The sequence below is a fragment of the Panulirus ornatus genome, chromosome 13 (assembly GCF_036320965.1).
Source record: "Panulirus ornatus isolate Po-2019 chromosome 13, ASM3632096v1, whole genome shotgun sequence".
Taxonomy (NCBI): domain Eukaryota; kingdom Metazoa; phylum Arthropoda; class Malacostraca; order Decapoda; family Palinuridae; genus Panulirus; species Panulirus ornatus.
In genome coordinates, this window is record NC_092236.1 from 2428034 (window position 1) to 2455713 (window position 27680).

Below are 27680 nucleotides of genomic sequence, written 5' to 3' on the forward strand. Positions count from 1 at the left end.
ACTAGGTAGAGCCACAGGGAACAGGGGAAATCCATAAGGGAAGAGCCACAGTGGGAAAGTCATAAGAGGAAAGCTACAGAAAGAGGGCCACAGATAGGAAGAGGATATACATCGGTGAGGGAGACAGAGATAGGGAGAGGGGAGGGGAGAGAACTGAATGCTGGGGCTGGGTGGCGGAATGTGGCGGGACCAGACATCTAGGGGAGAGAAGGGGAGGGCACGGACGGGAGACAGACAGACAGACAGATACAGACAGACAAGGAGAGGAAAGCAGAGAGATAAAGAAAGAAATAGAGAATGATAACCAGAAAGACGAACAGATGGACAGAAGACAGAGCGGACAGGGTAAACAGGAGACAGAGAACCTCCTGGTCTGTAATGAGGTTACCTGCTGAAGGATCTAAGAATCTTTATTCTCTTAATGTAGTTCAACTTGACCGACCATCTGGAAGTAATCATCTGGTCTGTTCTTGAGTGAGTCTATTGTTTTAGCATAACAAGCACCGTGTTCCATTGTTCAGTAGCCTGATTAGTAAAGAAGTATTACCGTACTGAAACCTTTCCCCTCAAGGCTTTGGCTTGTTGGCTTTCATCGTAGAATTCCTCTGTACTTCGAGAATTGTGTCTCTAATGATATCATCAAAACTTTTGGATATCTTAAAAACACATAAAATCACCAAGCGCCTTCGCGCGCGTGCGCGCGCGCGCGCACACACACACACACACACACACACACACACACATAAAGACAAACAAAGAGAAAAGGAAGAGGAACCAGTACGACAGATAATATGATGGGACGAACGTGGTAGCCCGAAAAATAAGATATGAGAACAAAGGGAACGAGAGATGAGAATAAAACACTTGGAAGAAGGAGATAGTTACCATACCAACGGCAGGTCCGTAGAGGTATTGAACCTCACTCCTGCAGCACGAAGGTACGACCCTTGAGCACGACCAGACGACCACCTGGGTAGGTTGGCCTAGCCTTTGACTCGACCTTTAAGGGTCAAGTCAAATACAAGGCCGTCGTAACCAGGGGTTTTACCGCCCTGCTGAAGGATCGTACCGTCGTGCTCAAGGATCGTTAAAGCCGTGCTCAAGGGTCGCATCATCGTAAGAGACGTAGAGGTTAAGGAGTTCAGCCAGTGTTTCTGTGGTTACAAGGACACCAGACACACTGGGGAGCAGAGGATAGTGATGATGAAGACACACTGGGGAGCAGAGGATAGTGATGATGAAGACACACATTGGGAGCAGAGGATAGTGATGATGAAGACACACTGGGGAGCAGAGGATAGTGATGATGAAGACACACTGGGGAGCAGAGGATAGTGATGAAGACACACTGAGGAGCAGAGGATAGTGGTGATGAAGATACACGGGGAGCAGAGGATAGTGGTGATGAAGATACAGGGGGAGCAGAGGATAGTGGCGATGAAGATACACTGGGGAGCAGAGGATAGTGGCGATGAAGATACACTGGGGAGCAGAGGATAGTGGCGATGAAGAGTGTGAGTGAGCGACCCGGGAGTCAGGAGACTACGGGAACACCACAAGCTGCCAGTGTTTTGTTTAACATTTGGTTGCACGAGGCGGACTGCCTCTCCCCGCCTCCCGCCAGTCTTGTCTAAACACGGCCGCTCGCTATACACGCTGCGATGCTCACTCTCGACCCACAAAAACGCCAGGCTAGCCAATTTGACTTGGCTAAATATCTCTTCCCATAAACATCAGCGCCCAGGGCTGTGTTATGAGTGAGCCAGCCACTAGCCTGCCGGAGATGTACAGTGTTTTGCTGCCACTCACGTTTTACGCTTCATGTGAGCCCACAGACCTTGGCTGCGTTTACATAGTCCATAACAAGAAGAAAGATTGTCTCATTATCATACTGAAGTACCGAAACAAGTTTTCGAAGCATTTAAGCAGTAGATATATACTACATATACCTTGAGAATATCCTTAGGTATATGTTAAGATGATTTATGTTTGTGTGCACATGTGTTTTATGATAATGATAACTGACGGTTTAATGAGAGCTCATTTGAAAAGGAACGAAGCTAACAGCTGAAATACAGAGTTAAGAGAACACGATAAAGACACTACTTCTACAAGAAAGCAAGAGAGTGTCAGACAATCTTTACATAACCATTGACGTGTTATTTACTATGTTCATTGTAGGCTGATCATGACCGCTCATGCAGCGGTATGTACGAGCTGGGTGGCCACAGACACAGCTGCGCTATAAACTGCAACTCGGGGTCGAGGAATCTCTGTTTGCAAGCCATGGAAAGAGACTTACATGGAACCCAGATTAATGATGAGTGAGTCTGACAAGAGTGAAGGTTGAGTAGATGCTCTTTGATTCAGGTGGAAAGAGTCAAAGTGTCTTGAGTCGACGAATAATGTAGGGGCGAAAGCTGGAAAATTTGATGCTGGTGCTGACGTTTCCCTCCCAGCTTAGCTTATATTCAGGCTTAGCTTATCATCCAGTGACACCGAAAACCCTGGTGGACTGAACAATTTAGAGGAGGTGCGGTTCAAAACAAGATTGATGCGCTTAGGTATTGTCTTGCTTTGGTAGATGATGATGTCATGGTTAGCAGTGGTCCAGATCTTGAGGTTGTGAAGGCTGTTTTGGATAGTATAGTTCTCGGTAGTGCTGTTATCTACGTTGATACCAGTGGAAGAGCGGTCAACGTACTTCCAACGAACAGCTGCATCCGTCAGGGTATCATTAATCAGGATGAGGAAACGCTAGGGTCCCATTTTTGTGTCCCATCGGACACTACGGGTGAGGGACTGACAGATAGGGATGGCCCCCTCGAACGTGCACAGCCTGACGACGGTCACTAAAAAGGTCTGCAGGTCATGGAATGAAACCTTCCAGAGTTGTTAGCTTTGTTATATATGACGTTGTGGTTGATCTGATCGATAGATTCAGGGAAGTCACCGAATCTGAAAGACACTGTCATCTTGCGTCTCTCTACGTTACAAGATGGACTCTAGGAAGCTGATGAATGGTCAACTGTACGGATTTTCATACCGCCAAACCTGCTGAGGGTCTGTGGAACTTGCAATGACTTCATCAGGTTAATAACAGTTGGTCTTAGCTTACTGAGAGATCCTGGGCTTGTTTGATTCGGTCTTGGGCAAACATGAAACCTTCTAATCAGCAGGTCATATTGATTCCTGAAGAGGTATTCGGCCAGTTCAGGGGAGAGTTTCAAATAGAAATTCATAAGTAATTCAGTAGGTTTAGTGCAGCGCTTTACCTTGGGATGTCCAAGCCATCTCAGGACTTCAAATTCATGAAGTGACTATAGGGTGGGAGGGCCGTAAGGTGGGCCAGGAGACAGGTGGCGTCAAGTTTGGGAGTCTCTGGCAGATGGTGCTGAAGTAACAGTCAATAAGTTGAGCCGCTTCTTCATTGGAGAAGTGATTAGCCAGGACAAAGGACGGAGTCTATTTGTTCAAACCGCACACCTCCTCAGCATCACATACTACTGCTAATAATGAGATGTTTCAGGTGTTTAACTTGATCGGGTAATAACCTTTCTCAGCAGAATATGTCGCGAACTGTTTTGTTACGTAGACACTTGTAGAGGTCGGTGTTGTTGAGGCAGAGGGCAAGGGTCTTAGTTGTCTTTCAGGAAAGAAACAATGGAGAGTTTTCGAGACGGTTTTAGCGTAGTCATTCCATTTAGTTTCAACTTGCAGATGTACGCATGTATGCATGTGTGTGACTATGTATGTGTATGACTACAGTAAAGGAGTCACGGACTCCGTGACAGTCAGATAACCTTGCTGATATATACAGATGATGATGTGATTATACGACCTGGGTATATTTATATGTAAATCACCCAAATTGGATGGCTAACATGTCGTTTACTACGCCCCTATGACTACGACAACCCTCACAAGTATATAAATACCCCTCCTGGTAAAGCTCATGTATATTAGATGTTGTCCCTACGTACAACACAACATTGTTATCCTTTCAAAACAATGTTTCACGATCCCAGTTCCGAACCGTCTCGGATCGCCAACGGAGCATCGGTTCGGACGGTTCGAACTGTCATCGCGTTCCAATTAGTATGCTAATGTTAGTGGGGGAGGCGATGTGGGGGAGAAGATATCTTCGTCGGAATTTACATAAAAGGAGACATGCCGTCTTCCTCATGGTGAAGTACTGTCATCTTGACCACTGTTTTGCTACTGTGATAAGTACTATAACTGTTGCTATGAAAACTGCAAGAACAACTGCTATACTTGCTACTATGACAATTATAATCATAACCATCACTATATCCTGTATGTTGGCAAAATCTCTCTCTCTCTCTCTCTCTCTCTCTCTCTCTCTCTCTCTCTCTCTCTCTCTCTCTCTCTCTCTTCCATTAAACTCCCCTTACCGGATTATTGATATTCCCGGCTATCACTTCACAATTAAGCCAGCTTCCACCGGAATTTGTCCACTGCAGGGACACCGCCTTCCCTCCGTTGGCACCCTCACCTGTTTCTCATTACTGTTAGCTCTGTTGGCACCCTCACCTGTTACTCATTACAGTTACCTCTGCTGACACTCTCACCTGTTTTGCATTACTTTAGCACCTATTGGGTACCTTCTCCTGTTATCTCCGTGTAGACACCTTCGTCTACTCATTACTGCCGCAATCTCAGTAATTTTGTCATCAACCGTTTGAACATAATGGCTCAGCTACCGTCTCATGTCTGTTGTGATGACACCTTTTGTGTAAGTCATGTCCTCAATACTGGCGATCAGGTCATGTATCTCCCAGAGGTGTCGCACCTCCACCATATTTTGTTCACATTCCCGGAAGTCATTTTTCCTCAATTTCTGTCTTATATATATATATATATATATATATATATATATATATATATATATATATATATATATATATATATATATATGTATATATATATATATATATATATATATATATATATATATATATATATATATATATATATATATATATATATATACATATCCAGTTACGTTAAGATTCGTTTAAATCTGATAACTATCTATCAGTCATAAATACAGTTTTCTGGACCCATAACTTCAACTTTCGTCATTCGCGAGTTGGCCACCAGAGGCGCTACTCTGTGAGTGTCTATACTCGGTTTTGTTTACATTGTCACGGTCCTTGGCTGCTTTTTTTGGTGTCTGCTCACTGACCAGAAAACAATAAGTTACCTTATCACAACGTCACCAAAAAGAGCACGAGCACCCTGATAGCTTCGTCGGGAAGTTAATACAGAGAAGTGGAAGAGTCCAGGGATGTACTCAGCAGCGGTGAAAAGGGTTAGTCCAGAGCCATATCATGTCGTTTGTTCGACCCGGGTCAGATCCCTTGTTGGTCTTCATTTCATCTACGCCAGTGTTGTAAATGTGTGTGTGTGTAGCCTTCACTGGCCCTGTACTCACCTAAACTTGCCATCTGCCTATCACGTCACGTGTGAAATACTAAGGTCATTTGGCCTTCACCACTCGATCGTCTTTCCTTTACCACACCTCCGTCTTCCTGCCCCCACACCCCCGTCTTCAGTGCCCCAACACCCCCGTCTTCCCTGCCCCCACACCCCCGTCTTCAGTGCCCCAACACCCCCGTCTTCCCTGCCCCCACACCCCCGTCTTCCCTGCCCCCACACCCCCGTCTTCCCTGCCCCCACACCCCCGTCTTCCCTGCCCCGACACCCCCGTCTTCCCAGCCCCCACACCCCCGTCTTCCTTGTACCCGAATCCTCGTCTTGTCTCTAAACAATATTCTCATCTACAGTACCTGTTGTTCATTCTTCTATGTATCTATCTATATGTCTTTATATGCAACTACCTGTCTATCATCTGTTTGTCTATTAGTCTCTCTCTCTCTCTCTCTCTCTCTCTCTCTCTCTCTCTCTCTCTCTCTCTGCCTCTCTCTCTCTCTCTCTCTCTCTCTCTCTCTCTCAACAAACCGTCGACGTGCGTATGCGTACGTACTCACTATTCTCTTCCCCACTCTTCTCCATCTACCTTTCTCTCCCCATCTCTCTCTCTCTCTCTCTCTCTCTCTCTCTCTCTCTCTCTCTCTCTCTCTCTCTCTCTCTCTCTCTCTTTCTCTCTCTCTCCCCCACACATAAATTCAGCATTTTTCTCTCACCCCTGTTTGGTAATTCCAGCCTTCCCCCTCTCTTCTCTTTAGCATTCAGCGGGCTGGAATTGTTCGCCCTATATGATAATATGACGCTAGGTGAGCCAGAAAGCAAAACATTCCTGATCCAGGGGTGACGGACCTAAATTCCTGGGTTTTCTTCCACTTCTGTAGTTTTTGCAAATTCAATGAGGGTTCGGTCAGGTGCCTCGAATCGAATCTAATTTTTGAAGTGTTTCCATGAATGTGTTCCGCCCCTGGGTTGATCAACAGATGTTTATTTACGCAACACCGGATCTGACCGCGCGAGTATTGCGACTGACATGATGAGAAGCATTTGCCAGAGGGCAGGGTTGTTGGCCTGGCTGATGTGTTGCGGTTGCATCGCTGTGTCTTCGTGTTGTTGTTTTTTTGTTTTCCTGCTGTACGTTTGCGTAATTTTTTTCTGTTACGTTACTAGTGTGTTACTTTTATGTCCCTGCTCTTCAGGTGTTTCTTACTGTGGTTACTGTGTTCGTCTCCCTGTTCCTGTTGCATTATTTTGTTACTTTTTTATGCTGACTACATCCTGTGAGGATGAGTGCTTGTGTTGCTACTGCAGTGTTGCTGGAGTTCACCTCCAGTGATTATGTCATTTGTAACTTGTGTTGCTGCTCTACATTGTGTATTTCCTCTTCGCCCATTCTTTGTGCATTTGTTTTCTGTTGTGTTGCTGTATTGTGTAAGGCACTGTGTTGCTTTTTATTTTCTGTAGTGTTGTCGCACAGCATTACATTGTTGCTGTTATTCTAATGCTGTACTGATAATGTAATTGCTTTTGCTGTTGTGTTGCTGTTGATTTGATGTTGTGTTGATCTTTTTATTCACTGGCTGATATTCATATTAATTTTGTGTATCCTTTCATTATTTTCTCTTCTTGTACTGTGTTTGTTACTCCATATGTCTGCTATGCTGTCCTTTGTATGTACTGCTGTGTTTCTGTGTGTTTGTTGTGGACCTGGGATGCTAAATTGTTATATTTTGATGCTCTACTAAACGCTACGCCCACCCACTATGGACAGACCGCCACCCGCCACACCCCTTCACTACCACACCTCCGCCCCTCCCCGACCTTGTCTCCACTCTTCTTGCGACCCCACTACCCTCCCTCCCAGTCCCACTTCCACCCTTCCTCCACCACACTATCACAGCCAAAACTCCTTTACCCCCGCCACACCACCGCCCTTTTCCAAGCAACACCCCCATATCTCCCCCCGCCACACCTCTGCCCCACCCCCGCGATGCCACAGCCCTCCCTCCCCCACTCCCCGTGTCTCTGGGAGGAGGTCTCTGTAACTTCTTCCCAGAGCATCAATATTCATCTCATGGGTGGGGCAGGTTTTCAACCCTTGGCAACTTCCGCTGATGGAAGCATCATCGTTTGTGACAACACTCGCCGGAGGCACCTATTCAAGGCCCCAAATTTAAAATTCTTGAACCAATCTTGACACTCATAGATTTTCTATTTAGGCTAATGCTACGGTGAGTGAGGCAAGTAGCTATGGAATATGTAGGCACAGGCGAGTCAGAGGTCAGGGTGACGGAGGGCGGCACTGTCAATAATTCGTGTGGCACATTTCCCGACGTCTTCATACTCTCTGGAGACCCTCCTGTCTACACCTGTTGAGTCCTAAGCACTTAGGACGAGCTGAATGTTTCATGCCAGGGTGGGCTGTCGTTGTGCTCAGCTTACCTCACACGCAACACATTTTTCACCGTTCTTTTATATATTTCACAAGCTCTCATGTCAGAGTAACTGTCAGCAGGCAGCCCATCGCTTGAGGCCAGAGGACTTGGCTGTGTTTCTGGTACAGGTAGTGATTTCCCACACGCAGGCTTGTTCAAATATTTTACTTAAATCTCCATACGCGTCAGATGAGGATAGGAGATCGACGAGATCTCCACCACCCCCGTCACCAGCTGAGGTTCCCTTGCCTCTCCTTCATGCCCTCACCATTCATTGCTCTAATTTGCACACTTTCTCCCTGAGCTCCAGACATAAGCTTTACTCTTACAGTTAAGTATGCAGATGACCATCTGCCGTTGCGAGAAAAGGACTGAAAGTTTTGCCGTCAATTGAAATGAAATTAAGTTTGTCTCTTTAAACCAGAGCCAACAGGCAAACCTCTAAGGACACCGCTGTTTACCCTCCATTAGCTATGATATTTCCTACCACTTCAGTCAGGGATCAAGAGAAGCTTGTTCTACGTACTATGTCAACGAGATTTCCATACATCATTACTGGAGTAATTATCTCCCTACGTCATTGTGGGACAAAACAATCGCCCTGATTATCGCGGCGCTGAAAGTTTAGTTCAGATCCGGGAGATGAACTCCATCACTTTATCAAATATTGCAGACAAGTGGAGGGAGGAGGGACGTGACTGTGAGGCAAGAACGCATTGTATATTTCTCTTCTATGAGGAAACTTTTGGAAGTCTGGCTTGTGGAAAAATGTCATAGATCTACCGATCATTAAAGCATGTAAGGATTTTGCTGGTTAGTGTCTCTTACCCTGAGACAGATCGTTCACCCTAGCGCCTGCACGACCGCATCACAGTTTCCCGCGTTAGCTAGGTAGCGTCAGGAACAGACGGAAAAAAGACCGCTTTCGCTCACATCCATTCTCTAGCTATCATCTGCAGTGTACCGAAACTACAATGTATACAAAAGAACAACTTAAGCTCAGAATTCCATGTTTGTCATAAACATTTTATCAATATCGAATGTTACTGGTTTGATGTAATAGACATTCTCGTAATTCCATCCCTGCAAGTTAGGAGGAAAAAAGGAAAATAAAATGTTTAATGTGAACTAAGTTTAACCATTGGTGTCAAAGCAATGTGAACAGCGTGTCAAGCGTTGCCTCAGTTGTTTAATATTGTGACCTTGATGGCATGGACGTGACGCATGAGCCCCACCTCTGCCAACACTAACGATCTCCTCCCCGACAGGAGGGACGCTCTCGGAGGAGCCCAGGTTCGTGGAGCCCATCCAGAACGTCACCATCGCTGCTGGTAGGGACGTGAAGCTCTCCTGCGTCGTGGACAACCTGGGCACCTACAAGGTGAGTCTGATCCTTTGTTCCTATTCCTCAGACTCTTTTACCTTATCAGTCAAGCCTTGTACCTTGATACTCGGGCTCTGTACCTTATTAGTAAAGTCTCTTACCCTGGGAGGTAATTCTTGTAATTTGTTGGGAATCCCTGTACCTGGTTAGTCAGCCCCTGTACCTTGTTAGTCAGACCTTGTACCTTGTTAGTCAGCCCCCGTACCTTGTTAATCAGCCCCTGTAACTTGTTAGTCAGGCCTTGTACCTTGTTGATGTATCTAGAATACGGTCGATGTATATATACGTCTAAGATATAAATTGATAATGTGATGTGTTATACAACCAGGCACCAACACAGGTATTCTGTTCCAGGTGATCAGAGATGAATTTAAAACTTTTGTTGTTTTTAATGTTGTTATTCTTGTTGTTTACTGGTAGACAACGATCTTGGAGTAGACGGTTGTAGGAAGGAAGGCATATCTTAGACGGTTTTTGAGTATTCACTGGAGGGAAGAGTTTGTGAGGTAAAGACTTTGGTAGGGAGGGATGTTGAAGGGTACTTTGAAGTGTTAAGGAAAAAGAAATTTAAGAAAGAAGGAGAAAATTGAGACAGTAATAAATCTTAAGGATCGATTCATATCCTCCAGTGTCAGTCAAGCAAGACAAGACAGGTGAGGCTTGGGAAATATTTGTTCACCTGGTGATTTGTTGGACGACACAAGCAGATAAACACTACAGAATAAGATCCTTCACCGAAGGTTTGGTGATGCTCCCGTGCGGAGCCCCTGTCTTAGACATGGTTCTTCGGGGCACCTGAGGCGGAGCCTCCCTTCCCTGGCACAGATCCCCATGGTGCTGAATGGCTCCTCCCTTCCCTGATACAGCCATTCAGGGTGCTAGGCGACCGCTACCTGCCCTGGCACGCCTCCTCAATGCACCAGAAACGGTCCCTCCCCGCCCTTGTACGGCTTCTCAAGGTGTCAGGGACGGTTCCTTCCTGCATAGTGCCCTCAGGATGCTAGATGAGGCCCTCACTCCCCTCGCAAGGCTTCTCAGTGTGAGCAGTATAAAAAGCCCCTATTATGGCAATAGCTTGTTCTAGCACCTCTGATATTGTCTAAACTCGACGGAAATACTGGGTAAGTTTTAACAAGATAAGTTGGGTTGAATTAAAACCTTGAAAGTGTTCTGAGTGTTGCATTATGTCTCGGGTGCTGGCACTGAAGGCTGGCAGGTCGACGGGCGATCCTGGCACTACTGGGAGGCCAAGAGCCACACAGACGCACACTTCTCTCATAGAACGTGCAAGAAATGCTTACAGATGTACAACAAACAAATTGATAACAATATGTCTCGTACAGTTGCCAAGGAGATTTCTTAAATCGAGGACGAGGAAGGTGTGGTACCCTGTCAAGTAGAATTACTAAACAGAGACTGATGTGTATACTTAGTTTCTATAACCAGACTCGGTTATATACACATCTTGAGTGGTCTGAACATCATAAGTCCGAAGGCCATTGCCACCATAGCTGGGCTGGACACCAGACGTCCCCGACTGGGCTAAGCACAGGACGCTCCCTGTTGGGCTAGACACAGGGCATCGTCATCGCTACGCAATAGGAAAGATCAAACCTGGATGGTCTCTGTACCATTTTTTCAGTCATCACAACTGGATCATCTGCCATCGACCTTTCAATCTTTCACTCTTCCACTAACAATATCTTCCATTCATTTCTACTCCTCCTTATTCTTCACTGTTCCATATTCTGCCTTTTCTTTTATCCTTCCTTTCATCCCATCATTCATATTTCATTTCCTGTTATCTAGTCCTCTCTCTCTCTCTCTCTCTCTCTCTCTCTCTCTCTCTCTCTCTCTCTCTCTCTCTCTCTCTGCCCGGGAGAGCTAACGACGGAGGGGGTGAGTTTTAGTGGCAGGCCGTAGTGTTCCCTGGACACCCGTCAACTTTCTACAAGTTGCTCAACACTGAGAGAAATGGACGTCGAGGAAGATGCGTAGTGGTAGTGATGGTGGTAGTAGGGGATGGGGGGTTGAGAGGAGGGTGTGTAGTGGTGGTGGAGGTAAGGGCTGAAGGCTGGGAGGGTGTGTAGTGGTGATGGGAGTGGAGAAAGGTTGGTGTGTACTCGCGGGAGGAATGTTGATAAGTCAGGAAAAGCGTTGCAGCTTCACATAATGACCGAGAATGGTATCCTCACAGCCTCTGCGACACGTCGTTATTCTTGCCACACTGAATCATGTGAGTGACACAGTGATGACTGTTGACAAGGTGCGTGTGTACATGCAAGTCCTGCAGTGGCGAGGAAGGAGAGGTGACGTGTCGCACCCTGTGCTACACCCAGTGGAGGCTGGACATTCCTTGCCTGGCCAGGAGCATCAGTTACACGAGTGTGGTATTTAACTACACATGTATTTACATATTTCATTATGCATTCTCTTCTCTGGTCTCCGTCGCCGCTGGCAACACACAACCCACACGTCAACCGACCGATTAGATTGGTGGTGTGTTATTTATGGGTGAGTGACGACCGACCGATGGCAATGTCAACACAGTGTTGCGTTAGCCTTGATGGTTGTGTTGCAAGGGAAGTAGGTAGTCTATTGTGACTCATGAAGGATTAAGATCACTTTTAATCTAACTGATGAATAACGATGATAATGAAAAAGATGAAGCATTCATTATCCATTAGATTTTTCTTGTTCTACAGTCATTTTTCTGTGTGTGTGTGTGTGTGTGTGTGTGTGTGTGTGTGTGTGTGTGTGTGTGTGTGTGTGTGTGTCTGTGTGTGTGTATGCGTGTGTAAGTACTGCTTGTGCAGTACAGATATGCAGTTTTCATTCGTGAGGCCCCATATCTTGACCATCTTATATTATCATCTTTATTTTCATGTTGTGGCTTCTGGTTGTTCTATCTTTGAATCTACAGAAGAATAATTTATCATTGATATCATCAAAGTAGTTTTAAAACTTAATCGTTGTGTTCGAGGCACCACTCAGTCTTCTCTCTTCCATTGTGGACAAATTTACGGCGCCTAACCTATCTGTGTGTGCGCTCAGTCGTGCCTGATCTGCATCACAAGCACACTCACCTCAGAAAGGAAGACGCTCTGGATGCTAACCAGGTCAGGGTCAACAACCAACTAATGAGAGCGAGCCTCCTCCAGACCTGCGTCTGACCTCGACTGCCGGGAACACATCCATACCAACAGAGGCTTGGTGCCATGCCTGCCGACCGTGAAGAGGTACTCGAGTGCCAGTAGTGCAGACAACGCCAGCTACCGCTGCTACGGCCTTAAGACTGTAATTGAGAAACACTGGAGCTTTCACGTGTGTAACAGTAGTTGCAAAACAAGAACATGTGTTCCTAGTTTATTTAGCAGCAGCAATAGTGGCCAGCATCATCAACTGTAGTAAAAGTAATTATATCAAACTGTACAGGAAGCTGTAGTAACAACAACAGTACCGTAACAGCACTAACAGTATCACCAGTGATGATAGCAACGGCAGACTTAACAGTGACATTAACAGTACCAACAGCAGTCGCAGTATCAACACTAAAATTACCAACAACATTATCTGCAGTAATTGTAAGGATACCAACAACTGTGAGGGTAGTGGAAGCAGTGGCTCCAACGGAATAGTGACAGCAGCAACAGCAGCAGCAGCAACAGCAGCAGCAGCAACAGCAGCAGCAGGGAGACAGCGAGACCGGCCACAATGCACGGCTGGGATGGGACTTGCCGAACGCCCAGAGTTTCGGGTATCCCCATCAAGCCAGGAATTTAGCGCCAGGGTTAAAACTACCCGGCAGAGGGACGGCTGAAGAGCGGAGGACCCTTGGGAGTAGTCTTGGGGAGAGGCAAGGAGTTGCGGGAAGCTTGTGGAGTGAATAGAGTCCGGGAGTAGACTTGGCAGCGTGAGAGGGAAAGACGAATATGGTGTGAAGTGGAACAGCATATCGTAATATCGCTGGGGTTAAGAGGTGTGTGGGATGGTCTGGTGACGGATCATGCTTGAGAAACGGATTTAGCCTAGAGATCAGAGATAGAGAGGATCAGTGTTGATCTTGAGAAGTAGCGGGGATTATATTGCGAATGACTAACCTGAATATTATATGAGAATATGAATTAAGTTTAATCCTGAGAGACAGTCAACTGTAAGGACAGTCTAGGGCAAAATCTTGATTCTCAACTTTAAAACAGTTGTGTAATAACCAAAAATAAATATACAAGATGAAAGAAATATAGACAAGTACTATGTTTCATGTTCAGAGAGCTCACCTTGGAGCTTAATGCAGACAACACAAAGGCAAAAAAATCGTCAATAAAGATTAGGTGGAAAAGAAAAGTTCTTTCAGTGGCAATAAATTTACTGCCAACTTCACATACTTGTACTGTAAGATCAGTAGGACAACACATCACGATCATGATATCTTCACCTTTCTAGTCTGCAAGACGATCTGCTTAACCTACTGAACAAGGAATGGCAGTGACTTTAATTTTTCCCTGGAACTTTTTGAAACAAAATGTTCCCTTTTTCTGTAACTGTATACTCTAAACGTTCACATTTTGTGCAGTTTCATGGGAGGGGGTCTGGTGCCGTTGATGTATTACAGAACAATTGTGTGTTTTTGTTGTGTTCCTGCACAGCTCAGCTCCAAGCCTACCTCTCCTCCTGGTTCAACCCACACCAACATCTTTTTATCTCCTGTTTTTTAAGTTGGTTTCTTTTCTTGTTCTGAGAGACGTATCTGGTATTCTCGATTACCTTTAAGTTTGATATTATGGTAGCTTCATTACCCACTGCCTCTCGTAGAAAATGTTAGTCGTAATAACACAAAATATCGGGAATTACACAAGATTCGTACACGGACAGCAAACGCGATTTAGAGAGACTTTTCCGCTCGCGATCTGCTGATATACACGGGAGGGAGGGTTACACAGGCGGAGGTTAAAGTATGAAGCATCACGACACCACTGTACACCGTGGGAGCTGCATTATGTGCTGGGAAAACGCCGTTAGAAGTCCTAGACCTTAGAACAGAATGATAAAGTGGGTTTGTGCTGGGAGGTGAGAGGTGTGGCGTACATGTATCCGTCAACAAGAACTGCATTATGAGACACTAATATCCTGAGTAGGAAAACCAGCAGCCTCTCCAACCATCAGAGTATAACATCGAGTAGTTTCGTTCCTCTTCCCCTTCCTTCCCGTCCCTCACTCTCCTCCCCATTCCCACCACCTCACCCCAAACCCGGGAGGGGACCTTGGACTGCACCTGTCGTTCGTCTGACTGTATGATACACAACATTACGGAAAGCAAACAACGAAACTATTCCATATTCAGCAAAAGCATGAGGAACCTCAGAGACACGATCTACGTCGAATACTTTCTCTCACTCGACTTCAGTAGGTCGACTGGCTGCCATTACTGTAGCCCATATAAACAGTTCTGAACCCCACTCGGGTGAGAGGGTCGGCTGCTACCCTGACAGTTTTCCTATGATCTGAAAACCTCTCGGCGTGCAATATGCGCCTGTGTCAGCCTGCAATATGAACCATAACATGGTAGGGATATAGCCAGCTCCCGGGGATGTCCTGATGACATGGGGAGTATTTTCATCACATCTCTACCAATGAAACGATATTCATATTCTTTGAGCACATGATATGTAGCTATGATCCCAGCTAAACACGTTGGCGTTATCAAGAACACGGAGGATGGATGGTTCCTGGAAAGGATGAGGTGCCTCACGGGGATGTGAGGACGTCTTTGTTAGCAGATAGAACGTGGAGGTTGCTCCACTCTCTGGGGTCGGAAAAACTATCAACACCGAAACACTCAAGTTGCACAAGTAACACAGGAACATCCAGATAGCGTCAGTAACACTGGTACACATAGATAGTACCAGAAACACTGGAACACTTGAAAAGCACAAGTAACACCAGTGAACCCAAGGAACAGCAGCAACACTAAGACCCAAGTTTAAACACTGACGCTAAGGAGTCGCCAAATATTAGAAAACCAAGTTACTTATGTTAGTGAACAACAACATTATAAACAGAAGTTTGGCTTCCGAGTCAAGACTGGAAACTTGAAGGTCTACCTTCCAACACTCTGTTGCAAAGTTTATTCATTTACTTAATAAGTTTTACATTCTTATTTTACTGTTGATAAGAATCAGAGGATCTGTACGAGACGATGACCTTTGTGAAAAACAGGAAATTGTCTCTGGTGCTCAGACGTTTTTCCAGGCTGCGTCTCACCTGGGCCTCGACACCTTCCGAACAAACTTACTCATGGATACGACAAACACAATTACCCGCTGCGAAATCTGGGGCGTCAGAGTCCTGCACCTTTGGCAGCCACCACCAGGGGGTGGGGTGGGGTATATGTCTTGCCACCCACCACCAGGGTCACCCACCATCAGGGCCACACACCACTAGGGTCACCCACCATCAGGGCCACACACCACCAGGGTCACCCACCATCAGGGCCACACACCACCAAGGTCACCCACCATCAGGCCCACGCACCACCAATGGGTGTAAGTCTGGCCACCCAACACCAAAGGGTGTGTGTCTGGCCACTCAACACCAGGGTGTGTGTCTGGCCACCCACCACCAGAGGGTGGGGTGTATGTCTCATATCATTTACTAATATGACGTACCTTACGTACCTTTCCTGTTGTTTGCTTGTATATCATCTGTAAGTCGAAGTTAAAGCTTGTTAAAGTGTCTCCTCGTGCGCCATGATGTCTCACACTAACATGATCGGTTCGAGGATGACAGGTCTTGATGGCAGTGACCAGAGGCTGACACTGTCACAGGTCCCTGGCCAAGCCTGTACCTGGGGTGCTGATAGTGTGACCATATGCATACCTAATGAACAATATCGTTTATTAGAGCTGGAAGTGAGTGAAAAGTAGTGAAGAAGAACGAAAGTAACTGAAAATGAATACGCGAGAGACAGACAGACAGATGGGCAATTGTACAGCCAGACAAAGACAAAAAAGCACTCAGACAAACACACAGAAAAACGAATGGACAAATAGAGAAAGATGTACATACAGAGACAGACACATAGGCTAACAGATATATGTAGACAAAGAAACGAACAGACAATTAAACAGACGGAAATACTGACAGAAGTAATGAGGCAGAGAGATAGAGAGAGAGAGAGAGAGAGAGAGAGAGAGAGAGAGAGAGAGAGAGAGAGAGAGAGAGAGAGAGAGAGAGGGGGGGGAGGGAGAGAGAGAGGAAAACAGAGAGACAGATACACGGGGTGTAAGCAGAGAGAGAGAGAGAGAGAGAGAGAGAGAGAGAGAGAGAGAGAGAGAGAGAGAGAGAGAGAGGAAAACAGAAAAGACAGATACACGGGGTGTAAGCAGAGAGAGAGAGAGAGAGAGAGAGAGAGAGAGAGAGAGAGAGAGAGAGATAAAGGCAGATAGACAGAGACAAAGAGAGATATCAGAGGCTGTCACGAGACAGGATCCCCACATCTGTGCCTGGCAGGGTCGATCATCCGGACCATGTTGGTGGTTGTAGAGTGTGGTTGGAACATACGGATGTTAGGTGGGCTGGCACCTTACTGTTGGTGGTAGAGAGTGCCAGGTGTGGGTGGCATGGTATTGATGGTCCTTAGGCACTGGGACAACCCGGCATTACCACGACACTCACGTAGATCCCCCGCCACTCCCGCCCTGCACCACCATACCTTGAACCACCACGACCTGCATAATCACCACCTGCATCACCACCACCTGCACCACCACGACCTGCAGCATCACACCATACACCACACAACAGCTACCAGCCTTCCAGTGGCCTGCTCTGCGCCACCTTGGCTCGTCCAACCCCCTCATGCATCGCCCTGCTCTACACCACGTAGCCTTACACCACCCCGCCATGCACCCTGGCCTGTAGCTCCCCTCCCTCCGCCCCCCTTTGAGATATCTTTATGAAATTTCGCCCCTGTATGGGAGGCTTTCAGAGCCTGTCAGACCATGGCTGGGGATGTGGCCCACTCAACCAGCCCCCAGTTTACACGAATAATTCTTTTTTCTTCTTTTTCTTGGAGAAAAATTATTTCTAGCCAACTGATTTACAAGTAAATCAGAAATATGTGTCAAGAAAATTATTTGAAATGGCGAATAACAGTAACTGAGCGAACGTGGGAGGAAGCTCCGCTGGTGGAGGTGGTGTTGTGATATGTGCGTGTAAGCACTTGCCTGCCAGGCAGACCGGCAGGGTAAGGTGGCTGGCATCCATGAGTCGCCAGTGACCATTCATTGTCAACACCAAACTTATTATCATTGCATTCATTATTCCTGAATTTCTTCATACATTGTTATCGTTCGTTGTAACTTTCATATCATCTGTTTTTCTTCTTTATGTTTGTCTGAGCTCGTTGTCTGTCAACGCCCAGGTTATGGGACTGTGTTAGTGTTCTTGCAATCGTCACATCGGCTGATGGGATAATCTCACGATTCCTCCGAGTCCCGTACCAACTGTTTATGATAAACACCAGCTTAGTGTTGCGGTGTATGCATGATACCCCACCTGGTGTTGTAGTGACTGCAACATCTTACCTGGTTTTGTGCTGGCCATACAACACTATATATGGTATTGCGTGACTTTACAACACCACACCTGTGTTGTTGTGATTGTACAACATTTGCTCAGACAATACATCATCTCATCTGGTGGTGTAGTGACCCTTCAACAACCAATCTGGTGTTGTAGTTCCTATGCAACGCCACAAACTTCACTGGAAAACGTGATTTTAAAACCCACAGACTCGGAAAAAGTTTACAGAAGCACTAGATATTGTCCATACTGCGTCAGCTGATGAAAGGGTTTTCTGTGCCACACTCTGGAACGAAGGGGAAATATTATTGTCAAAATGTTTCTTTTTTTCTTCATTATTTTTTCAAACATTGACAAATGTCAATGATTCCCTGATGAGGGAAGTAACTAACACTTATGTATTATGATGACCTGATTCACTTAGACATCTTTTTTTTTCTTTCTTTTTTTATAATTTGGACAAAATGCTCATTTCTCAGTCTCTCCTGGTTAGGAATATTGACCCTTGAGCAGGATGAACGTGACGACTCCTGGTTATGATGTCCAGGCCATTGACCTGATCTGCGTTTCACATCATAGGTCATGACGTGATACCCAAGGGTTACAGTCGTACTCAAAGGTTGTGCCTTCGTGTTCAGAGGCCTTAATGCCGTGCTCAAGCGTCGTGCCATCATGCTCAAAGATTGTACTGTCGTGTTCATGGGTCGTGCTGTCGTGTTCATGGGTCGTGCTGCCGTGTTCATGGATCGTGCTGTCGTGTTCATGGGTCGTGCTGTCGTGCTCATGGGTTGTGCTGTCGGGTTCATGGGTCGTGCTGCCGTGTTCATGGATCGTGCTGTCGTGTTCATGGGTCGTGCTGTCGTGCTCATGGGTTGTGCTGTCGAGTTCATGGGTCGTGCCATCATTCTTAGGATGAAAGTCATAATTTGTGCATTAGAATAGTAATGAAGGATGACCGTGTGGTGTATAGAGTGGGGATGAAGGAAACCTGACAGGAGAGGCTAAATGGAAAACATATTGTGATCTAATTATTGGCTGAAAATAACCCTGAGAAGGACTTTACACGCTACTCTCTGGAGGAAAAGAAAGTTTAAAATATGTACATAAAATGTTGTCTTTTTTGAACAAGCTGATCACACATCATAAACATCCTGTTCTCTGGTAATCAGTACCATTAAACTGTCTGTCTAGTTGTGGTTTCATGTGTGACGGTCTTGGTTTTAACAATTTCTGACTGTAGTATACTGCAGCTTTCGAGGACTCTACTTCTGAAAAGAACATTTGCTCACTCTTGTATCACATCTCCTTCCCTATAACTCATACCTTGATTTGCGGTAAGTGTGTCTCTGCCGGGGAGAAATTGTAGTGTGTTACTGAATTCTTTTTTGTTCTGAAAACTTCTACAGATTTCCTAAGATTACTTTGTTTTCCTAGAAAGATTAATATTAGACTGTTCATTTTTTCTTCATGAGGATTACTTCTTAATCAGAGAATTAACTTTGTTGCGTTTTTCTGCATTCGTTTTAGATTTTCTTCGTTTCTTGTAATGTGGTGACCAGAACAAAACAGATTATTGTAAATGAAGTCTCACCAGGACGTTGCAAAAAGTAAATGATGTGTCTTTCGTCTTATTGCCTATACGTAGTTCTGGCACTGAAACTTTACGTTCAGCAGTGTTTGTTGTTGGTGAGAATGGTGGATGCAAAAGAACCGAGAGAACGACTGGTACAGAATGGAGGAGAGAATTGTGGATACAGAAGGGGAGATGAAAAGGAGAGGAGGAGGGGGGATGACGGATGTGAGGGAGGACTAGGGGAGGAAACGGGATGATGTCACGGGAGAGAAGAGAGCCTGTGGATGGGAGGGAAGAGGAGCATAAGGAGAGAAGAAGAGAAAGAGGTTTGTGAGATAGTAGGTGGAGGAATGAGGGAGAAAGATGAGACACGGAAGGCTGAACAGGCGCAAGGGACGAAGGAGGAGCTGACGAGAGTACCATAGGACTGCATTGTGAGACATACGAGTCTACAACTCTCGCGATGGAGGGATACAGCGACACTGTAAGACAAGACGTTTTTCCGTCCTGTCTGACCTCACCAAATACCTGGAGGAAGCTGGTCAAAAGATATCCGGTTTTCTCCGAGTTGCTGGTGACACAGAGTAAATGTTTTCCTCCACTCCGAGACTTGTAGGAGTAGCGAGGAACTTTGCCGGTAACACTGCTATCAGGACGGAGACCATTGCTTGCTAAACCGTTCAGAGAGACCCAAGTCAACTCTCACGAAGATTACTACACTATCAAGTTTCTTCTCCAAAGCCATACGTCCATACACATCAGACTGGTGATTAAAACATACGCCTCCAAAGTACAGAGATCCATTCTGCAGCTTCTTCTACAAGTCCCCTCAAGGCGTGAAGGATCTTGTTGCAAACATCTATAATCTCCCAAGGATTGTAGGATTACAGAGGCCTGTTGGGCGTGAAATGACTCTCTCTCTAACCTCTGTGATCTTCCAGGGGTTGAATGTCTACAGAAGGTCCATAAGGAGGAGAGAGCCAGCCATACCACACACGTTTGTCTGTCTGGTGACCCATACCACCGTTGAGGCTGGGGAGGCTTGTGGCGAATGTTAGCCTCAAGAGGTTGTCAGGTGTGTCAGCCCCAGTGACGTGCAGCAGATCTACATATGCACGATGACGTCATATTCAGAAACATAGGATGATGTCAACTCCAGAGACCCATAGCTGGGGTCATCTGTGGAATATTGGTGTCAAGGGTAGACACCTGTGCCGAGAGTCAGCTTTGGGGACACGTAGCAAGTGTCAGGGTACACTTGTGTGACAAGTATCAACAGAGGACGGCGGGTGTCAAGTCTGTGGAGACGTTTGGTGGGTGTCTGTCCTGAGATAACGTGTGAAGGTGTCAGATATGACGTCCTTTCTCAAGGCGTGTGAAAAACCGCACCTTTAAGAAGTCTGGAAGACGTCAACTTTAGAAGTGTTTAAAGGTCATCTGTCGTATCTCTGGCCTGGAGAAATATTAACCCTTTAATTAAGTCAAAGTGCTCCCAGCAAGAGCTTTAAACAGAGTCACACTTAAGTCTAGGGAAGCCATCTTGGATTGATGATACATCCAAAGTATCTTGTATAAGATTTTCAGATACCTGAAAAATGCAAGGTAAAGTTGGCAGTTTTCTCAGCAAGCTTGGATAGGTCATTTGTACACCCGGTGGTTTTACCTGTCTCAGTCCGCGTCCAACGGACGTAAGCACCACCAATTATCCTCCAGCAGCGGTGTGCACCAACACCAGTGATGCGAAAACAAAATTTACCGCTGGTTACGGACGGGTGTTTACAAAGCAATCGTCATTATTTCCATGAGTACCATATCGAGACCAACCACACTCAACCTACCTTTGTTCTTCCTTACCGAGGGAGTAACCAAGACTATCCAGGATTACGATGGAACCAATAAAAGGTCCTTTGTTCCAGTGATTTGTTGAAACGCTGCCCCCAGCAGGAGGAGACTAAGGCGTGTTGTCCTCGGAAGGAAGGCACTAGGTCAAGAGCTGGCTAGGGTGGAGGTCAGACGTGTCCCCCGTGCGCCTCACCCACTCAGCCCTGCGTGTAACATGAACATTCCGCAAAACGGAGGATTAGTATAGAAAGGAAGCCTCGCCTTCTGAGTCTTCCTGAAGGAAGGAAAGTGATTCATCCTAAGACAAGAACCAAGGATGAACCTCTGTCACCATATTCAACTGAGACCAAGTCATTTTTTATGTTACCTGAGACGGCATGGGCACTGGAGCCCTAATCGAGACCATATCATCAGCTAGCTCTCTCTCTCTCTCTCTCTCTCTCTCTCTCTCTCTCTCTCTCTCTCTCTCTCTCTCTCTCTCTCTCTCTCTCTCTCTCTCTCTCTCTCCCTGGAATCAGGAGGGGTGGATGAACACCTAAGTTGTCTATGGACCGATTGCCGGAACCAGGACCTATGCGCTCGACACTCGGCGGCCCGTGAATGGGTCACAATAAGGAACACTACACCACGGAGGCCCATAATTTACTACGTTTATTGTAACAAAATGATAAGAAACAAAAGATATGATCCCTCTTGCTCCTATTGCTTTACTGTTCCTGAAAAAGGCTTGTTTCAGTCCTAAATATATTCAACTATTAACACCAGAAGTTTCAGTCGTCTTCAAACTTGAATTCACAAAATAATACACTTTTTCCAGTGGAAGCAAAATGTAATTATATATAATCCTCGTGCTTGAAAAACTATCCAATAATGCTTCGGCGTTCATTAGGAAGGTAATCCTCTGACTGACACAGACTGAGGCCACCAGGCAGGTGAGGACTACACCATTAATATTGAGGGGCAATGAGTGAGGCAAGCTGAGGATAGTGGGCCCAGCTTGAGGTGCAGTGAGTGAAACAAGCTGAGGCTGGTGACCCCGGCTGGATAGGCAGTGAAGGAGGTAAGCTGAGGCTAGTAGCCTCATCCGGAGAGATAGTGAGTGAGGTTACCTGATGCCTGTGGCCTCAGCTTTAGTCTATGGCAGTGAGTGAGCTAAGCTAAAGCTAGTGGCCCCAGCTATAGAGGCAGTGAGTGAAAAGAGCTGAGACTTGTGGCCTGAGCTTGAGGTGCAATGATTCAGGTAAGTTAATGGTAGTGGTCTCAGCTGAGAGAGAGAGAGAGAGAGGGAAGCTGATGCTGGTCGCCTCAGCTTGAGAAGCAGTGAAGAAGGTAAGCTAAGACTAGTTGCTTTAGCTGGAGGGGCAGTAAGATTCTCTCTTCGCTAAGCTAGGATCATTTTGTGCTCACCGCACCGTTCACTACATCCTCGTCTCCCCTGCGGCAGCAGGCCTTGAACCCAGCCAGGATCAGTTTTGGAGTCATTCGAGCACGTCATCTTCACCTCACCCTCATGTTCATTACGCTAGGATGTTGGCCGGCCGATAACCGGCCTTGAACCTAGCTCGCATCATTCTGTTTTCACTGTGTTCCTCTTCTTTACACACTCATCTCTACAATACCCTGTCCTCACCGAGCTAGGTTCAAAGGTGGCCTTCATGATAATGTTCTCTTCCTCAGTACGCCCTTATCTTCATCTTGCTCTTTTCATTACTAAGTTAAAGGCCGCCCTTGAACCTTTATCTTCATTGTAAAAGTCATCATCACTACACTCATCATGCCACTAACCTTTGACCTAACAATATCGACAGACATACAGACAAATTGCCAGTGTATATATATACATACATATATTGTTATTGTTTATCCCTGGGGACTGGGGAGAAAAGAATACTTCCCATGTATTCCCCTCGCGTCGTAAAAGGCGACTAAAAGGGGGGAAGCGGGGGGTGGGGGTGGGGGGTTGGGGGGCTGGAAATCCTTCCCTCCACTTTTTACTTTTCCAAAAGAAGGAACAGAGAAGGGGGCCAAGTGATGATTTTCCCTCTTAGGCTTAGTCCTCTGTTCTCAACGCTACGTCGCTAATGCGGAAATGGCGAATATGTATGAAAAAATATTATTATCATTATCATTATTATTATAATTATTATTATCATTATTATTATTATTATTATTATTATTGTTATTATTATTATTACTATTATTATTACCATTATCATCATCATTACTATTATCATTATTATCATTATTAGTGTAATTATTATTATTATCTCTATTATTATTATCATTATTATTATTATTATTATTATTATTATTATTATTATTATTAATATAATTATTATTATTATTATCATTATCATTATTATTATTATTATTATTATTATTATTATTATTATTATTATTATTATTATTATTATTACTATTATTATTACCATTATCATCATCATTACTATTATCATTATTATCATTATTAGTATAATTATTATTATTATCTCTATTATTATTATTATTATTATTATTATTATTATTATTATTATTAATATTATTATTATTATTATTATCATTATCATTATTCCACACACACACACACACACACACACACACACACACACAGCGGGGACACAAACATTGGTTCAGTGACCTCTGGTGACCTAGTCTATAGCTGGTTCGTGTCCTGACTCATCTGGAGACTTTAAATTATTTAGATGTCTGTTAAGTGAGGCCGTGGGCCCAGGAGACAACGTAGGACCTTCAGATAACACATCGCTGCCAAAATCACTTTCCTTCTCTCCGCCAAACGTTTCTTCATCACAGAGAAAAACATTCTCTCTAAACTCGGATGCTACTAAGTTTCGCTCTCACTTCAGAAACGTAACTAAATACTGATGCAAATCCTGAACAATATTTCTGATCCTAGGAGCTGGCGGTGTGTGTGTGAAGTGGCCGTGTTCAGCCAGGCCAGGTCACCGTCAGCCTACTCAGCACTAGCAAGCCTATCACTGTCTACATTCTTTACGCGAGTTCATCGATCCACTGAAGAAAAAAGATAGTTTCTGTCAAATGTAGGAAAAGACGGAGTGAATGTTCGGTTTAGTGTGCGGTAAAGATGGCTGGTTTATCGTTGGTTGTGTGATAACCCAGTCGTGTTGCTTGGCAAGGCTCCCATCACTTGAACATGTACTGTTGAACCACGTAACCCTCTGTATGTTGTCCACATTCACGATTACCTCATTTACTTCTTCCATCCGCCCACTACTTGTAACTTACAGAAGTCCTTCTTCAAAGTCTTTTATACGAACAAGTTTCCAGTTAAAATTGATTGTATAGCCCGTCCACAACCAGGCCTACACCTCGTGCATACCCCAGCAGCCAGCCACCCTCATGCCCAGTACCATACTTCCTTCCCCTCCCACGTCGAGGCCCATGTTCACCTCCCGCACAAACACAAGCCTCTCCCACGTTATGTCATCTGACGTCTTGTGTTGATCAGATTTTTTTCTTACCTCTTATTACCGCTAGCTGGCCGGCCGGCTCCGCCCTAATCAGTTTACCATTTGTAACTTCTGCAGCGATGACCTTGGAGAGGCGATTCCTGCGCTGCACACAACAAATGTATAAAAAATCTATATATTGTCAGCGGAAGTGGGTTTATATGGAAATTGAATGATTTGATTCTCTGCAGTAGAATTGTGAAGGAAAAATATTTAGAAAATGAAAAGAAATTATATCAAGTCAGTGTGCTCTGAAATATTGAGTGTTGGTCTACTGAACACTTCTCTACGTAGTCTCAATCTTCGGCTGTTCAGACGTCGAGATATTGATTTCATCACAGAAATCTTGTTATCAGTCGACGACAGCGTGACCAACGGTTGGTGGCTGTCTCATATGACCCTCAGTGATCAGACTGGCTATACGAGTCAGGCAGCAAAAAAAGAGGGCCTGTTTGACGCCATGCTTCATATTTCGACCGAAGGAATTCTATGAGACGTAAGATAAGCCTGGAGAACTTACAGAACAATAGAGCAATAGTCTCATCCCAGACGTTCCTGTGTATGATGGTAGTGTGACCCAGCCAGTGGTCCTCACGACGGTAGTTCGAAGTGTCCAGCCACCAGGTGCAGGTCAGCCACATGGCAGGACTCTCCAAGGATGAGGAGCACATCACAGTTCTCAGTAGAGATATCTGAAGATAAAGTTTCACGTGAGAAAGTTGAATCATAAAGCACAACCTGGCTAGAATTCATATTTCAACCACATAGGTGGAGGGGAGCGTCATACAGACTCCCAGGGAAACGAGGCATTGTCATCTACGCTCTACTTAAATCAAGATGGAGCTACGGAGGAGCAGATGAATGTTATCATACGGGAGTACAACTTTCAGAAGACCACGTGACCATATCCAGACAATAAGGTCCACCATGTGGCTCCTGCACCTCCAAGATGTTGGAACAACGAAGGTGAAGATAAGGTGATAGTGATAATGACTCTCATGAATATTCTATAACCACTTGACTCCTGACCAACGTTCTTTTATCAAGACATCAACCAGATGACTATCAATGTATGGACACACACACACACACACACACACACCCACACACACACACACCCACACACACACACCCACACACACACACACACACACACACACACTGCTCATCTTTAGTCATTTTCCATAAGAATGATGCGTCACAAAGTAAAAAGGACAAAAACAATAATGGTTTACATTTTGTATTATTGTAGTTGAGACCAGTTTATATATCTATGATGTTTTTTGTAATTATCCAAGGATCAGTTTATTTGAAAGAGTCCTGGTGTTACCCAGGACCTCTTTCGAAAGGCTCCTAAAATCTAAGGCTGCGCTACTTCCAGTTGCAAGGAAATGTAGATTCTTTTGGAGTGAGAAGTTTGTTGACGAGACTGTACTCCCCTGGTGGTGATGGGACATACCAATGGCGGAGGTAGTGGTAACCCTTAGTGGTGAGGGGATATAGCAGGGGTAGAGGTAGTGGTAACCCTTAGTGGTGAGGGGATATAGCAGGGGTAGAGGTAGTGGTAACCCCTAGTGGTGAGGGGATATAGCAGGGGTGGAGGTTGTGGCATCCCCTAGTGGTGTGGGGACACACCAGGGGCGGAGGCGGTGGTGACGCCTGGTGGCGGCGGTACACACTAGTGGACAAGAGCTGTACCACGATAAAAGATGCCCCTCACCATCCCACCCCCATCTCAGTAAATAACACGAACTTCAGCGAGACAAATATCGCCGGACCATTTGCATCCTTAGAGATACCTTGGAGCATAATTTCATTTTTATGTGACACGTTCTATTACAGAGTGTCCATTCCCGCAGAGAGGGAAGTAAACAAAAGGAGGTTTGATAATACGCACCACCTCGCCTTGGAAACCCTTAAACGCTGGGTGATATTCTATTTTCTTCAGGCAGTAAACTTGCGTAAAACGTCGCAACGCATGGACCATCGCCGCCTCAAGACCTCCGCTTCGGTAAATTCGAGTTGCACCTTTTCTTTATCATTAACGAAGAAAACGGAATAATGATAGTTCACTTTCCTCAAACAGAAGCTGAAGTTCTCGTCTAGACACGGCCAGAGCAGCTTTTCCAGACGTGCCGCCCTACACTCAGACAATGCCTGGTCTGGAGTCTTCCAGGGGGACGAACCATTGTGAGATCAGCCTGAGCCTTGCGGGCTGTGGAAGGGGAGGGAGAGTTTACCACTCAGTGTCGCTGGATGATTGGTGACCCGTCCACCAGAAACACACACTCAGCACCTCGCAGCTTCTCTGTTTCTTTTTTCATTGTATTTGGTTTATACATTCCTGAATCTTCTTCATACGGTCCTGTATGTTGATGCTTATGGTTCATACACTCCTATAACTTGCATCCTATGGTTAATACGTCCCTGTATGTTGTATCTTTTAGTTAATACATCCTTTCATGTTATATCGCGTGGTTGATACACCCCTCTATTTTATATCTTGTGGGTAATACATCCTTGTATATTGTTGGCCTTGTTCCAGTCTCATGCATCAATATTATTTTCTTAGAAAACTAAACAGATATTGTCATCAACGTTCTCGAGAATTTTGCGGGTGTCTCTTATGGGAACGTGTTCGCTCAGCCTTCTTCTTTCTTTTTTCTTAAGAGTTTTATCAGCTGTGTTTTGTGGCAGGTATTGCATGGTTCGTGAATGTCTTGGGTTTATGAGGTTGACTAATCTGTTGTCTCTTTGATTGGCTGGTTGTCTACTGAGATGTTTTGTTGACAGTTTAGTTAGTTGGTTTGCTCTGAGAGTGTTTAGATGATTATCTTTTTGGTTTGTTTGTTGTCTGTTGGTTGGTTGGTCATATGGTTGCTTGATCTACATACATTGTTCATTGGTTATTTAGTTGTGGTCTA

At 45.2% G+C, this 27680-nt stretch overlaps 1 protein-coding gene across 2 annotated transcripts in view; it reads left to right on the forward strand.

The window, feature by feature from the left end:
* The window catches only part of LOC139752659 (lachesin-like), a 320171-nt gene that overhangs the window by 181092 nt on the left and 111399 nt on the right, over positions 1-27680 (forward strand). For both annotated transcript variants that reach the window (XR_011713551.1, XM_071668418.1), the window contains exon 2: positions 9155-9267. Coding sequence is in view for 1 of the 2 variants with exons in the window: in XM_071668418.1 (XP_071524519.1) it covers positions 9155-9267 (113 nt within the window). In the remaining variant the exon portion in view is untranslated. The remainder of the gene's footprint in view (positions 1-9154; positions 9268-27680) is intronic.